This window comes from Rhinatrema bivittatum, chromosome 1 (genome assembly GCF_901001135.1).
Source record: "Rhinatrema bivittatum chromosome 1, aRhiBiv1.1, whole genome shotgun sequence".
NCBI classification, from domain to species: Eukaryota; Metazoa; Chordata; class Amphibia; order Gymnophiona; family Rhinatrematidae; genus Rhinatrema; species Rhinatrema bivittatum.
Window position 1 is genome coordinate 682,305,005 of NC_042615.1, and position 16,600 is coordinate 682,321,604.

General features: G+C 42.5%; 1 protein-coding gene across 4 annotated transcripts in view; it reads left to right on the plus strand.

Moving 5' to 3' along the window:
* BDP1 (B double prime 1, subunit of RNA polymerase III transcription initiation factor IIIB) overlaps positions 1–16,600 on the plus strand; it is a 259,767-nt gene that overhangs the window by 127,259 nt on the left and 115,908 nt on the right. For all 4 annotated transcript variants that reach the window (XM_029574553.1, XM_029574582.1, XM_029574572.1 and 1 more), the window contains exons 21-24: positions 2,176–2,378; positions 5,045–5,264; positions 11,036–11,220; positions 15,438–15,651. In XM_029574553.1, coding sequence (XP_029430413.1) covers positions 2,176–2,378; positions 5,045–5,264; positions 11,036–11,220; positions 15,438–15,651 — 822 coding nt within the window. The remainder of the gene's footprint in view (positions 1–2,175; positions 2,379–5,044; positions 5,265–11,035; positions 11,221–15,437; positions 15,652–16,600) is intronic.

Here is a 16,600-nt window from a genome sequence, read left to right on the forward strand (position 1 = left end):
GCAGTCACTTATGGTGCGGGAATGCCCTATATGATCTTATTCGTACCTCGTCAAGGACAATGGTGTCCGCGTTCTCCGTTAGGATACTCCTTTGGTTGAGAAATTGGTCGGCTGATGTCTCCTCTAAGGCTCAACTTGGGACACTGCCTTTTAAGAGCAAGTTCCTCTTTGAAGACCTGGAGCAGCTGATAAAACTTTTGGATGAAAATTAGGTTCACAGATTGCCGGAAAACAAGCCCAGGGGATCCTAGGGGTCTCTTCCAGTGCGTTCTCTTTTTCGAAGCCAAAGGTTTTTCTGGCTTCGGGACAGAGACAGGCCTCGGGGAGGTCGCAGTCCTGGAACCAGTCCTTTTGAGCCTGTAGAGTGGGCAGAGAGGTCTCCAGCCAGGGTTCTGGCGGCAACAGATCTACAGAATGAAGCGAGGCTGGCCCACTCCTCCAAGGGTAGGAGGTGCTCTCATGCATTTTTACGAGGAGTGGGCCAAGATAACATTGGTCTGGTGGGTCCTAAGCATGATAGGAAATTTGCTTGGCTGCTCAGGAGTTTCTTCATGTGTTCCCCCTGTGGCTTGGCACACAAGGAGTTGGTTGTGCAGCAAGCTCTCGAGCGTCTGCATAGGTTAGGGGCCATAGTTCCTGTTTCTCTGCTTGAGCGAGGGAAGGGACATTATTTCATCTATTTTGCAGTCCCCAATAAAGAGGGCACTTTTCGTCCAATTTTGGTCTTAAGGAAGGTGAATCTAGCTCTCAAAGTGCTATGGCCGGTTTTCGGGGCAAGGTCCATGGTAGGCCACTGGCAGCGCATCCAAATGTGGTGTGTTTTCTTAGGGGAGCAAAGCATTTGCGCCTTCCTTCTCGAGCTGTCTGTCTTGTCGGAGCCTGAATTTGGTCTTTAAGGGCTTGTGTGCGGCACCATTTGAGCCCCTTAGAAAGGCTACCATTAAGGATATCACTCTGAAGGTGCTTTTCTTGGTGGCTATTTGTTCAGCCAGAAGGGTTTCGGAGATTCAGGCCTTGTCCTGTAGGGAGCCTTTCTTATGGATCTCAGATTCGGCTCTCATTGAGGATGGTTCCGTCTTTTCTGCCTAAAGTGGTCTCTGCGTTCTACTTGAGTCAGTTGGTGGAGCTTCTGGCTTTTCAGAATCTAGAGTCAGGTATGGCTCAAGCTTCAGAGTTAAGATGTTTGGATGTCAGGCGGGCCTTGTTGAGGTACTTTAGGTGACCAACAGTATCATTTCTTTGTCCTGTTTAGTGATCCCAAGAAGGATGAGGTGGCATCGAAGATTTTGTTGATTTTTTTTGGATTAAGGAAGTAAAAGGAGTGGCTTATATAACCTGGAATCTTATGTTGCCCAGATGTTTGGCTCCACCAAGGCCAGATTGTGTTTTGGGCAGAGCTATGGTTGGTGTTGCTGCAGGAGATTTGCAGAGCTGCGACCTAGTCTTCTTGGTTCAGGTGATTTTGGCTGAGGAGTTTTGAGAACATATTTGGTAGTGTCACACCCATAAGAGGAGTAGCTTTGGTGACTAATAAGTTGTGAAATTGGCATTCTGGTCCTATATTATTCACTTAACCTAAGGCCTTGGAAGATCTATTTAAATAGAAGTACTATAGGGGTGGGAAGGAATAAATATCAAAGATAAGAACAATATTTATTTGGAAAAGTAAAGAATAAAGTTATATTAAAACCTGTTCAACTCTCAGCCAGCCTACATGTGCTGAACTCTCTCTAACTAGGATTAGGAGGGCTTTGTTAAATACCCCTTGCTGTGCAACTGATTACAAATCACTCCCCAAAAGTCTGCAAGAAAGAGCCCTGAATTTCTCCCTTAATATACGGGGAATTTAAAAATAATAACTAGCAAATAATACCATAGCACAAGACAGATTGAGAAACAGCAGAACTAAGAACACTACTGGAAATTTTGTTTTTAATTAGCAAAACATCAGAAATTATTAGCATCTTTTGTTTTGTGTGATCACTCATGTTTTCTTAAAATGCTACACATCTTACAAATTCTGCCAGGGATGTGTAAACAACTGTATATACGCTAGTTTTGTACTACTTCATGTCAGCCATTCATCTAGTGAGCATGTCAGTTATCATTTTTCATCATTGTATGAATATCTATTGCACTTGAGTTTGTAAATGTTTCTTGAATGTTATTAACCAGGTATCACAACGTGAAGAATATGGACCCCTATTGTCCTCTATGAGCTCTGTAAAAAACGATTTAACAGATTTTGTGCAAGCAGAGGTGCCTCCTAAAAACGCATGGTCAGAGAATGCACAGCCCCATGAAAAATTGATGGAACCCCAGCATCAAGTGGACCAGAAGGACCATACTGTGGAACCAGCTATAGAAGTCTCTCCAAAGTAAGTTTCAGAACAAATGTTTGAAGACCTTTCACCTGGTCACTTGCTAAAATTAAGGAGATGGGAGGAAGGACCTCTTTGTATGGTGGAGAAGAACTCTGGTGGGAGGAGTGAAAAAGAAGGGGAGAGAACCTGGGGGATGCAAAGGAGGGAGGAGTGGGGGAGGTAAGGAAGCAAGGGTTGAGAGATCAGCGGATTGGCGAGAGATGGAAGATTGAGGGGGAGGGAACAAACAAATGAGAAGGAAAGGAGGAAAAACTGCAGGAGGAGGAAAGATCGGATAGGAGAGTAAGACAGGAGAAAGTAGAAAAATGAAATAAAAAAAAGCAATTCTTCAGATACCGTTATTTTATCTTTTAAAGAAAAATGTTTAAACATGATTTAACTGAAAATTTAGCTTTTTAAATATTGTAAATCATGATATAAATGTGCCATAGAACTGTTGCAGAATCTTGAAAAAAGTACCACAGAATTTTTATAACCCTTGCTGCAGATTTGTTGTAAAATTGTTTTGGATTTTTTTTTTCTTTTAGGGATATATGATTAAAAACAAAATGTTTGAGTGGCTTTTGTAAATATGGCTCCTGTATGACATGGTCATAACAAAGAGACTGAGCGCAGGGCCAGGGATACTCTCCCCATGGTCCCTCCCCCTCACCACCCAAAAAAATGAGATGAAGCAGGCCTCCTGTACTCTCCCAGGAGCCTGATAGTAGGGTGATGTCAGCATGACCTAGAAATCCTCTTCCTGGGTCCTGCTAGAGAAATTACATGGCTGCCAGGGTCCAAGAGCCGAGAAACGTTGGCTTAGGATTCCTTCAAATTACATTATGTTTTGCCACATATAACAGACATACTGGGTATTTTTATTCCTAACAGTCCTAGACTGGTGATTTGTCTAATTCCAGAGATGATTTGGAGAGTGTTCACCTTTAATAAAGAAGTTATATATATATTTTTTAAGTAGAGTAGATCCCTGACTGACAGGCAAAAAAAGAGCAATTTTTTTTTAGTGGTTTTCTAGAATATAGGGAAGCTTAGAAATGGGCAGTTTGTCTATCTAAAGAAATAAATTAGAGGCAGGAGATTAAAATTATTATGAATTCCCTTTTTTTTTTTTTTTAAACATATTTTGATACAAAAAACAACTAGTATGGCTTTATCTTAAAATAGTGACCTGATGTTAACCTATTCTAATGCTGTAGTTTTACAATGTATAAGCTGCTCTGTAAATATACAGGGTTTTTTGGGTCATTATTACCATTGCCAACTAGCAGGTATTGACTAGAGGGGGAAAAACGTTTTTTGAATTACCTTGTCTTGTGAGTGTACAATTTTCTTGCTTTCTTATATTTTTAATTTAATTCTGTGCATTAATACTTACTAAATATTAAGAGGATAATTTTGTAACCTGAGTAAATTATGCAGCAAATACATGCACGAGGTCACAAATTTTCAAAGGGAATATACGGGCGTACGCTTTGCTTGGAAATGATCTACCGAGCATGCCCACATGAGTGCACCTGCTAACCAGAAATGTGTAAATTTCCCATGTAAACTTGCACACGTGCTTAAATTTATTTTATTTATTTAGCATTTTTCTATACCGACCTTCATGGTTAAATACCATATCAGATCGGTTTACATCGAACAGGGATAGATAACTGTAACGGAAGGAACAACTTTTTTATAATCAGAAGAAACAAAAAAAAAACCAACAAAAAAAGTTACATTTAACGAGGACCGTAAACTTGGAAGCTTAAGCAGCTGGAAGAAAAAGGCCCGAAGAGGGTATTAAATTAAATACAAGAGAGTCATAACAGAAAAGGATGCATCTAAGTGAAAACTCTGCCGCAGCCTTGCCCCTGGCACCGCCCCCACCCAGCCCGAGTAAACTCATGTGTGAACACGACGTACATTTATAAGTTTACCTGCACATTGGATGCAAGATTTTATAAAACCCTATTTCTGTGCATAAAATAGTGTTTTACATGCAGAAATGTGTTTGAAAATTACCCCTTGTGTTTCAAGAAATGAGCTGTCTAGACTACTGTTAGACTGTGTGTATTTCTTGTTTGGAGTGGGTTTTTTTTAAAAAATGTCTAATTTAGCTTGGGAAAATACTTTGTGGCCTGATTCTATAACAATTCTTTTTTTTTTTTTTTATGGTAGTGCCGATTCTGTTCATTTCTTGGTTGTTTAATATTAGTTCACACTTTGAAGCAGCTTTCTGTATAAAGAGACACACAGCAATTTGAGGTAGTTGAGACTCTCCATATCAAAGTATTTAAGAAAGGAGAGTAGAACACTGGGGAAAAAGAAAAGCGTTTGGCAGCACACCCTAAACACACTACCCAAATCAACACGGGTACACATTCTATTTTAATCATTAGAATAAGATGACATAGTTTCTCTTTTATTCCCGCTCAAAATAAACAGACATAGCATAACACATCCAATTATGAGTTTTTTTATTACTACTTTGTTACCGTAAAGTCTTGGCACATGTATAATGATAGAATTCATAATCGTTGCCAATATTAATATTTGTGCCTTATTGTAAACCGTTACGATGGTACCTAACTTAGTGACGGTATAGAAAAGTTTTTAAATAAATAAAATAAATAAACTTAAGGATATGAATTGCTGGAATGTGTCATTTTCAGATCTAGTGAGCAGCCCAGTCCTCAAGGAAAAAGTAAACTGGCTGCTGTAAAGCTATCACCGCTCCCAAGGGGCCGATTCCAGCGACCAAAGCCTAATTTGGGACGAGCAGCTGGAAGGAAAGGACCGGTGGCGGAGAAGGATTCTGTGGAGGAGAGGACTGAAGCAGAGACAACAGTGAAACTTAGTGAGACCAGCTGCAGCTCAGATCCTGCTCTGGATGTGAGTGATGCTTGTTAAAAAAAAAAAAAAAAAAAAAGAAAGGTGGAGACCAGGGTGTATTTGTGATATGTCCCTTTACTAGCCAAAGCGTTATAGTTCTGATAACGCTTCAGCTTAGAGGAATTGTTTTTCTTTTTTTTCTAAAACTAGGAATTTGCAGTATAAACCTGACTGAGACACATTTTGTAGTAATCTATTTATTTGAGGAGATAAGGGCATCTTTTTATTACTATTACTACTGTTATTACTGATCAGTTCTATAGCACTACTAGATTTATTAAGCGTATAATTGTTGGCCTCAAATAGTATCTTCTACGTGTATTATTACTTGCCTGGTACAGACTCCTATATTTTATGGGTAAACTAGTCTCCTCGTTATAGTTATATATATATATATATATATATATTTATTTATTTAGAGCTTTTTTATACCGACTTTCTTGATACAAATCAAATCAACTCGGTGTACAGAGAACAAAGATCTTAACAATAACATTAAACATGAAACCGTAATTAGAAGAAGTGTCAAGTTACAATAAAACAAGGGAATACAACTGGGAATTGGAAATGAAGAGGGGGAGAGAACGATAATAAAACTAAATACAGATAAGTGTGTGGGGAGGCTTGACTAGCCTACCTCTAAACTATGACATGGTTATGTGAACATAATGCTTGTCTGGGTTTTGCAAACAAAATGCTAGTTTAGATTCTGTAAAAGTAATGCTAGTCTAGGAACAGGGGAAGGCTTGACCGAACAACCATGTCTTGAGTTTTTTTTTTAAAGTTAGGAGACAAGTTTCCTGCCGGAGGTTCGGGGATATGGCATTCCAGATGGAGGGCCCTGCTATATAACTTGATCGGCGCCCAGACCCGTCGGGGTAAGGCCTTTTTGTTCCCTTCCCCCCGGCGAGCCTGATCTGCGATCGCACAGACAGCATCACAGCACGACAGCTAAGTCCCTCCCTCCAGACTTACCATCCAATCGGGGAGACGAGAGGGATTTTAAATTTCACCTCTCTCCGGCGCCGCTGACAATAACAACCTGAGGCCGCCGCTGCTGCTGACGCTACCGCTACCGCTTCTGCTGCCGCTGCAAGAGGAAGGCCTGCGCGATCGGCGCCCAGACCCGTCGGGGTAAGGCCTTTTTGTTCCCTTCCCCCCGGCGAGCCTGATCTGCGATCGCACAGACAGCATCACAGCACAACAGCTAAGTCCCTCCCTCCAGACTTACCATCCAATCGGGGAGACGAGAGGGATTTTAAATTTCACCTCTCTCCGGCGCCGCTGACAATAACAACCTGAGGCCGCCGCTGCTGCTGACGCTACTGCTACCGCTTCTGCTGCCGCTGCAAGAGGAAGGCCTGCGCGATCGGCGCCCAGACCCGTCGGGGTAAGGCCTTTTTGTTCCCTTCCCCCCGGCGAGCCTGATCTGCGATCGCACAGACAGCATCACAGCACAACAGCTAAGTCCCTCCCTCCAGACTTACCATCCAATCGGGGAGACGAGAGGGATTTTAAATTTCATATCTCTCCGGCGTTGCGCGCCAAAGGCGCGCGACGCAGGGGCTTGCCCCTTTGTGCGCCCCTTCGTGCAGCCCCTGAGATCATACTCTTTTTCATTATCTGCTTAATTCTCCTTTCATACCTTGATTAGAATTCAGCATATCATCTTTAAATCTATAAATTACATTGGCAACAAGATTCAAGTCAGCTGATTCGTGTAAGGGAGACGAGAATAGATCCCAAGCTTTATTCATCAACAGGAAAACAAATTGAAATTGTAATCCAAAATCTCCACAAACCCTGGAACCTCAACAGATAGTGTTCCCTGATCCTAAAGCCAGCTTCGGGTCAATAATAAGCCAGTTTACTGGCCCTTGAATCTTCATCTTCTTTGGAGCACTCGAGTAAGCCTCTAATATTCTCTCTATACCACACAAACAGATCAACATGCTTCTTGGTTTCCCTATCCCTATACATCACCATGTTTGCCATGGCGAATACTCCATACCAATCATCAAGAATCAACGTAAACATCAAACTAAGCCTCTCCCACAACACTACAACCGACATCAAAGGCTAATTCCAATAATGATTTCACCAATCACACAATTCCTCGGCCTTTCTCTGTTATCTCTTACTCTATTCAGTGCTCAATCACTTTCAAAAAAAACTCATATCTTAAACGACTACCTTACTGAAGTAAACCCAGATATCTGTGCAATCACAGAAACGTGGTTTAAACCTTCAGATTTAGCTCTGTTAAATCAACTACCAACTCAGCTTTATGATTTTTTCTCCATACCTAGAACCAAAAGAAAGGGAGGAGGTCTGCTTCTCGCAGCCAAGAAAGGTCTAAGAATATCTTTACAACATTCATATACCACATCAAAATTAGAGCTCTCTTTCTTTAAATCTGATCATTTACAAATTGGCCTAATCTACGCTCCACCAGGATCTTTAGATTCTGACCCTTCACCAGTCATTGAACTCTCTGCCAAATACTTCAACCCAGACAAACCTGCCATCTTACTGGGTGATTTCAACTTACATGTCGATGCTTCACCACAATCCCCAAATTGTGTTACCCTACTCTCGGCTCTCAACTACATGGGCTTCACACAAATTATAAAAGCCCCTACCCACAAAGCAGGTCACACTTTAGACCTTATTTTCATTAATCAGTGCATCTCAAACACAAATACAATCACATGTTCACCTGTCCCTTGGTCGGACCATCAAATCATCAACACGACCTTCAAGCTTTCACAACATCCTCCACTTTCGTTCCCAAAAAAACACTATTCAATTCAGGAAACCTTGTTCTACAGACCTTCTCATCAATCAGTTCACTAATGAATTATTACATCTCGATCTCTCCAACGCATCTACAGCCACCACCTCATGGTGCAACATCACCAAAAAGATCGCAGACATTACCTGCCCTTCCATCACAAAAGTAGTACAACCTTCGCCAGACAACAGGAAACCCTGGTTCACCCCAGAACTGAAGCTGCTTAAACAAGAGCTAAGAAATAAAGAACACACTTGGAGGAGAAACCCATCCCCCACAACATTAGCTATTTATAAAACCTCCCTCAATGCTTATAGGATCACCATACTGAGAACAAAGAGAGATTTTTTCTCAAAAAAAATACATCATTTCATATTTGATTCAAAAGCACTTTTCTCCTACGTTTCAGCTCTCACTAAACCATCACCTCCTACCATTCCTGATGATCAAGCACTCAACAAAGCATCAGAACTAGCAGAATACTTTAAGGATAAAATTGACAAACTGACTATCTCTTTCTCATCATCTTTTTCATATCCCCCTTTCCCTCACATTACCTCACCTCAACTAAATACAACGCTGGAAACTTTCGAGACCACTTCAGCACTTGAGATAGAAAACATACTTAAAAAAATGAAACCGTCATCTCATCCCTTAGACACAATTCCTACTAACCTTCTCATCGCAATAAGAAACTCCATATCAAAACCAATTGCAGACATCATTAACTGCTCTCTCTCCCAGGGTCTAGTTCCTGACCAACTTAAATTAGCCATTCTCAAACCTCTACTTAAAAAACCTAACCTTCCAACCACAGATCCAGCTAACTTCCGCCCAATAGCTAATCTGCCATTGATCGCCAAAATTATGGAAAAGATAGTCAATAAACAACTATCTGAATATTTGGAAGAAAACAACATTCTTGTATCTTCCCAGTATGGCTTTCGGAAATCGTTAAGCACTGAATCTCTCCTTATCTCTCTTACCGATTCTATTCTATCTAATATGGACAAAAAACAACCACATCTTTTGATACTACTAGATCTCTCTGCATCCTTTGACACTGTCAACCATTCATCTCTATTAAAATGTCTGGCAGATATAGGCATTAAAGGAACAGTCTTCAGCTGGTTCAAATCCTTCCTAGCAAATAGACAATTCAAAGTAAAGATTAACAACAAAGAATCACAACCGATCCCTTCCAACCGGGGGGTCCCTCAGGGTTCCTCCCTTTCCCCTACCCTCTTCAACATTTACCTCTTACCTCTATGTCATCTACTTACTAAACTAAACCTAACTCACTATCTCTACGCGGATGACATCCAGATACTCATCCCAATCTCAGAATCCTTACAAAAAACCTTGGCTCACTGGAACAATTGTTTGCAACAGATCAATCATCTTCTCTCCAGCCTTTGCCTCATTCTTAACAACAACAAAACTGAGATCCTAATCATCAATCAAGACATCAACATCAAACTTCTAAACCCAGCTGACCTACTCAACTCATCCACTCCCATATTAAATCACTCACCACATGTTCGAGATCTAGGTATCATGCTAGACAATCAGCTCAATTTTAAAAAATTCATAAGCACAACCACCAAAGACTGTTTTTATAAGTTACAAGTCTTAAAAAAATTGAAGCCTCTTCTTTATTTCAACGATTTTCGGATGGTCCTACAAGCCATTATTCTATCAAAAGTCGACTATTGCAATTCGCTTCTCTTTGGCCTTCCATATTCATCCATCAAACCCCTCCAAATGCTACAGAACTCTGCAGCCAGAATCCTTACCAATACGAATAAAAGAGATCACATCACCCCCATTCTCAAGCTCCTCCACTGGCTGCCTATAAAGCAAAGGATCCTATATAAAGTACTCACCGTAATTCATAAATCCATTCACAATATCTCTCCTCTTCAATTATGTAACCAACTACGCCCTCACTCCTCCTCTAGACCCATCAGAGGAGCATATAAAGGCACACTCTATGTACCTTCAACAAAATCCTCGCATCATAAACGTGCCATATCTACAGCAGGCCCCATTCAATGGAATGCGCTCCCACCAGACATTCGGCTTGAGTTCTGCCACTCTTCATTCAAAAAAAAACTTAAAACCTGGCTCTTTAGCCAAGCTTTTCCAGGACCATGATCATCATTTTTTCCCCTCCAACCAGCAAGAACATATCTTCTTCACAAACCCCCATTTTCCATACCACTACCTACTTCGGTATCTAATCTCTTGCTGCAGGACACTTGAGACTTTCTCACTTATACGTTATAATTTTTATGCTCAATAAGACCTGTCAACTTAATTGTTTAAGTCTTTTTTTTTTTTTTTTTCTCCTTTATCTTTTGGTCATCAATGTTACAACGTTATTGTTAAATTTTGAACTTATGTACACTGTTCCAAGTTTCATAACCTTGTTCTATGTAATGCCTTTTGGCAATTTTCATGTTCTGTTTCAATGTAAACCGATGTGATCTTTATTTCATATAGGAACACCGATATATAAAAATCTAAAAATAAATAAATAAATATATATTTAGAACCAGGGCCGGAAAAAATATTTAGAAACCTTAGGCACCAGCCAAACATTTTTAGGAGTTAGAGAAATTTGTTTTGCCATAACATTTTTTCTTTTGCTTTATCACTCTTTTTTATTTTTTAAATTTTGCTGAACATTTTTTGTCTTATTTGTCCATTTTTTAATTTTGGCACCTGGTCTTTTTCCAACCCTATTTATAATAATAACAAATTTACTTCTTTCTTTAAAGAAACCTATAACAAGTTTTAACCATTTGTTTCTTTGCTGCATGTAGTCCATCAATAGTGAGTTTACTAATTTTAGTATCTTAATTACCAGTGTAGCATTCCATATTTGCTTTGTACTCTGGCAAAGGTTCCTTTTTTGGCTAAAGATAACAATTGTATTCATGTTTCTGTGAGAGCATTTGTGACCTGTTTTCAGGGTCCTGCCAAATGTGAGGAAGGCCTGGTATCCCCAGTTGCTGAGACTGTTGATTCCAAGCAAGTGACTTTGACGCCCACAAGCTCCAAGTCTCCCAGTAATGTTCTAGGTCTGAAGGATCGTGAGTTCACAGAAGATGCTCCATCTACAAATGAGCAGACACAGGATTTTGGAGCAGTTGTACAGTATGTTTGAGTTTTTCTTTCCTTTCTAAGAACATGGCAGGAAGCTCAATAAGCACTAAAAGAAAACTTGCTTGCTGACTTTACTCTAGGTTACCAGATGGGGATGATGATGTTGAATTATTTACGTCTTAAATTTGGAAGTAGAATCTACTACTTTGCCACTTCAGATGCTGAGAATGCTCTAGAGCATGAATTAGTTTACTATTTTTATTTTAAACAAAGCTTTGTGATAATATAGTGCCTAAAACGAAATATAGCAACTGGCACCATTCCCAAAGAAAAATAAAATTACTTTCTGCAGGCAATAATCAGACATTTCCATATTTTACCCATTGAAATGAATTATTACCCACCCTCAATGCAGATAAAAGTATGCATATTGTTCTCTATCAACAAGCAAGATTAGTCACGATACATGGGTAATTTCATCTGACAGTGCTGAACAAATCCGTCTCTCTAGCGGGCCGATACAGTAACGCGCGGCCGTGGTTACCCAGTTTTTAACCCGCTTTGGACGCACGTTTTGGACGCGTAAGGCGTACCTGCGATTCAGTATCGGCTTTTACGTGTCCTTACCGCTTGCCGAAAAGGACGCGTATCCCTTTCCGCCCGCCGCATGTATATGACATGTTAATGATCGGATTAGCTATTCCCTCCGATACAGTAACGTGCGCCCAAATTATCGCCCTGTTAATCAGCTTATTTACCGCGTCTTTAACCTGAATATTTACCGCCTACCCTGTCCCTGGAGTTAGTGTGGTGTTCAGTCAGCTTCGTACCGGACAGCGCCATGGACAACATGTATATACTGGCTCTGGCGATATTTTTCATTCGGTTGAGAAGCAGAATGAGAAATGCTCGATTGAGAAATGCTCAAAATGCTCGGCAGATTGGAGAGGCGAACAGGGGAGCCCAGCAGCAAGGAGAACCCATCCAAACGGAGAATCCAGCAGCAAGAGCGGAGAACCCAGCAGCAAGACCGGAGGAGGTATGTGTTCTGTTTCGGTTCAACTGTACCATCCATCTCTGGGCATCTCTGAGGCTCCGGACATGGACGCCTCTACGGACACTAGAGAGATGGGTGTCCGCTAGGCGTCCGCTAGGCGTCCTGAGGCTCCGGGGTCCAGTGGAGACATGGACGCCTCTACGGATGCCCTATATGGATGCCCATACGGACGCCTATATGGAGCCTTCCTCCTGCGTCTAGAATAAGGCTGTAGTAGACGCTGAAATAAGAACGCATAGCTGAGTTGAGAATACAAACTTGAGAATACAGAGTTGCAGATCCATGTATGTACTGTTAAATAATTTTTATGTGCTGCCAGTCAAACTGTATCTCGACGTCCATGATCGGAGGCCCCGCTGCCTCGTCCAAAGTTGCGCTGGCAGCGGTGCCTACAGGCGGGAAGGTCCATGAACGGAAGCCGCAACCTCGGATGTCCAAGGTCACGGTGTCCGTTCATGGACCTTCCCGCCTGTATCCGGGCGTCCATGATCGGAGGCACCGCTGCCTTGAGCGCCCGGCCGGACGTCCAAGGTCGCGGCTTGGACGTCCGGCCGGGCGTTCAAGGCACCAGAGTCTGTAGAAAAGAACCATCCACTTACCTGGTGGAATGACATTTCAAATGACATTTGACCTGACAGGTACCAGCGCACCCTGGATATTGTATAGGCGCTGCATACCGCTCTATACAGTAAAATGGATTGCGAACACCTACCGCTTCATTGACGCACTTTGGACGCCGCTTGGATTTGCGTATAATTTGAATACTGAGTCGAGCGGTATATGAACCAAAATATGTGAGCGGCAAACGAGCGGGCGCCCGGCACTGCTGCACTGTTTCTTACGCGTCCTTACTGTATCGGCCCGTAGGTCAGTAAAGAGTTACCATGCATGCTGTCTCATGAGCTCTTCAGTCTTTTTTTTTTTTTTGCTGAGCTTCCACTTTTTGCCCTTTCTTTCTTCATTATTTCTAATCTAGTACGGTTTTTCATCAAATACTCAATCTTTCAAGTTGCCTCACTGCCTCAGCAGCCCTTCAATAGCGGTGAAGAGGTGATTCATCTTCTAGAATCACTCGGCTGGGTGGTCAATGTGGCGAAGAGTCACCTGGACCCGCCTTAGACTCTCGACTACCTTGGAGCTCGGTTCAGTACGAGGCAGGGCAAAGTATTTCTCATGGAAGAGAGAATGTGCAAGTTCAGAAGCAATTTCGGCACTTATTAGCATTGAGGGTAACCCGTGCCTGGGATTTTTGCAGGTTCTGGGGTCGATGGCTTCCATGCTGGAGTTAGTACCGTGGACCTTCACTTCAGAGGGCTGTGTTGGAGAGGTGGAATCCATTGTTGGAGGCCTTCATCAACCTGTCTTTTTAGATGCTTTGACGCAGGACAGCCTTTCTTGGTGGCTCAGCCATTCAATCTACAGCATGGTGTCGATCTGGAGGTTCCGAATTGGGTAATTCTTACCAACGATGTCAGTCTCTCTGGATGGGGGGTGGTGTGCAGGCGACAGGCAGCCCCAGGCATTTGGTTTTTGGAAGAAGCCTTGTGGCCTATCAATCGTTTGAAGACCATGGCAGTGCAGCTGGCATTAGTCACCTTTCTACTTCTGGTTCAAGGACACTCGGTCAGGGTTTTGTCAGATAATATGATGACCGTAGCTTACATCAATCGACAGGGTGGCACCAAGAGTCGGGGGCTTGCCCAGGAGGCTCAAGAATTGTTTCTCTGGGCGGCGAAGTACTTGGTTCAGATAATGGCATCTCATATCATGGGCGTTCAATGTCGAGACCAGTTTTCTCATTTGCAAAAGGTTGGATCCAGGTGAATGGGAATTGGTGGATTTGGCGATGCAACTCATCTGAGAATAGAGGGGGTGTCCCCACGTTGATTTGATGGTGACTTGTCTCAATGTGAAAGCACCTTGTTTTTTCAACTGAAGAAGAGAGTATGGGGCCAAGGGGGTCGACGCTTTGGTGGTGCCTTGGGGGATCCTGCTTTATATTTTCCCTCCTTGGCCTCTAGTGGGCAAGGTATTGTGTCGGATAGAAAAGCACCCGGGGGATGTGGTGCTGGGAGCCCTGGAGTGGCCTTGTCGACCGTGGTTCGTGGATCTGTTCAACTAGCAGTGGATGTTATGCTTCTGTCACCTCCCTTGCCTTCCAAAACACCAGTAAAACATTTTAAATATCAGACATATCAAATAACACCCAATAATTAAAATTAATAAGGATAAAATAATTTTCCCAATCTCCATATCTGGGAACTTTTGATTTCCAGTTACCCTAAGATTGTTATGGATTAGTGGGTGTGGGAAGGCACACAAACCTCTCCTTTCTGTCTCACACACTTTCATTCTCTCATACATACTCATGCTCACACACACTCTCTCTCTCCCACACACTTATGCTCCCTTTCTCACAACGCACACAACCTTTAGTTTGGGATTCTCACATCATGGCTAGTTCAGTCCTATTTGTCAATGGAGAAAGCAGGTTTGCTATTGTAAACGAAGTTCTGTATAGACAGCAGGATGAATTAGCCATGCCTATTACCCCACCCATTTTGCTAGAGAGTCTACTAAAGCTAAGCTCTACAATGGACTGAGGGGCTGACAAGGCAGCGGGCATGTGGGAACTCCCACACATGCTCAGTAGTAAAACTTTACTGAGCTAGAAAGATGGGTCCATTCAGTGCTTTTGGATGACATCACCATGTGTCATGGCTAATTCATCCTGCTGTCTACGGAGCATCCTGTTTATGGTAAGCAAACTTGCTTTCAACAACGTGTGCACTTTTACTAGTGTTGTTTAAAGCTGTTCCCAGTGATGAAGTTTGGGCAAGGAAGGAAACAGTGTGTGTAGTTTTTTATAATCAAAATTATGTTTATTTCCAGTGGAAAATTGTCCCACAGAGAAAGCCAGCATAAATCTCTATGGGTAACATTTTGTTAGGCAATAATCAAAGCAAAATCACCCACATCATTTTGCTTTCATTATTGCAGCAAACCCTGCAGGTTAAAATTACCCATGGGGTTTGAAAAACTGTGCCCCCTGTATTCTTAAAGTATCTTAAAAAAAATAAATATATGTATATATAACTATAAAATATAATTATAATGTACCTTGTGTTAGGAAAAGGGACCCAAACATTCCTGATCTGTAGATTCTGTGTAAGTAAGTGAAATGTTAAAGTTTTAATGTTTCATTTCTTAGGACCAGCATCAAACCCATACCTCAAGAAGAAAGTACAGTAGATATTATACAACCAGCAAAGTTGGTGAGAGGCCGATTTTCAAGGCCAAAACCAAACTTAGGAAGAACAGTTGTAAGGAAAGAAGTTCCTTCTGCAGAGACAAAGAATGAAACTGAGAACTTGATCAGCTCAGCATTGCCCGACACTGGCTCAGACACTCTACAGTCTACGCGAGTAAGAGATTTTTGTATTCTGCTAAAGAAACATTTCCAAATAGATGTTTGAAGCTACAGTACAATCAGGGGCGGATTCCGAGTAAAAATTGGCCCGGGAGTTTACCCCCCAAAACCGGCCCAGAAGATACCGCGTGGTCTGCCGAGCGCGGCTCTGTTGTGGCCGGGCTCGGCAGACCACGTGGACCAGAGCGACTGGCTCTGGCCACGTGATCCCCTGACAGGCCAATCCACCCCTGAATACAATCTGTAAACTGACAAGAGTCAAGTGGCACCTTTATAGAATAAGGGGTCGATTTTTAAAAGGCGCGTGCGTGCATGTGCACATGGTTCCCAGGGCGAGTCGGCACGCATGTTATAAAATAGGGTTCCCACGTGTGCATGTACGGGCGGGTTAGGACTCACGGCGACACGATTGGACCTTTGCCCAGTTCCCTCCCAGTCCGCTCCAATTAAGGAGCGACTAGAAGGGAACTTTCCTTTACCCCTATCTACTTTCCTCTCTTTCCCCTCTCCTCCCCGACCCTTAAACTAACCCTAACTAACAGGGTTGTTGGTTTTTTTTTGTTTTTTTTTTTTTTTACCTGTTCCTTTGGAGCAGAAATAAGTTTCCCACACCAACCGGCTGCCGGCGCACGCTTCTCCGGGACGGGGCCTAATGGCCACCATCCCGGCCAGCCCCCACCCCAACCCTCCCTGCCCAGATCACGCCCCCCCAGCCTGCCCCTTTTAGCTGGCCCAGCACTTCTGCGAGTGGCCAGGCCCTTTTGAAAATGCGTGCGCAGGGCCCGGCCACGCACATAACCCCTGAATTTTACGTGCGCGGGCCTTTTAGAATTTGCCCGCTAGCAATTTATTGACGCATGAGTTTTCGAGGACAGCGTCCACTTAGATAGGAAAAGAAATCCAGAACCTTCGGGATTGCATTCTCAGAAATGTTCCCTGTTCCA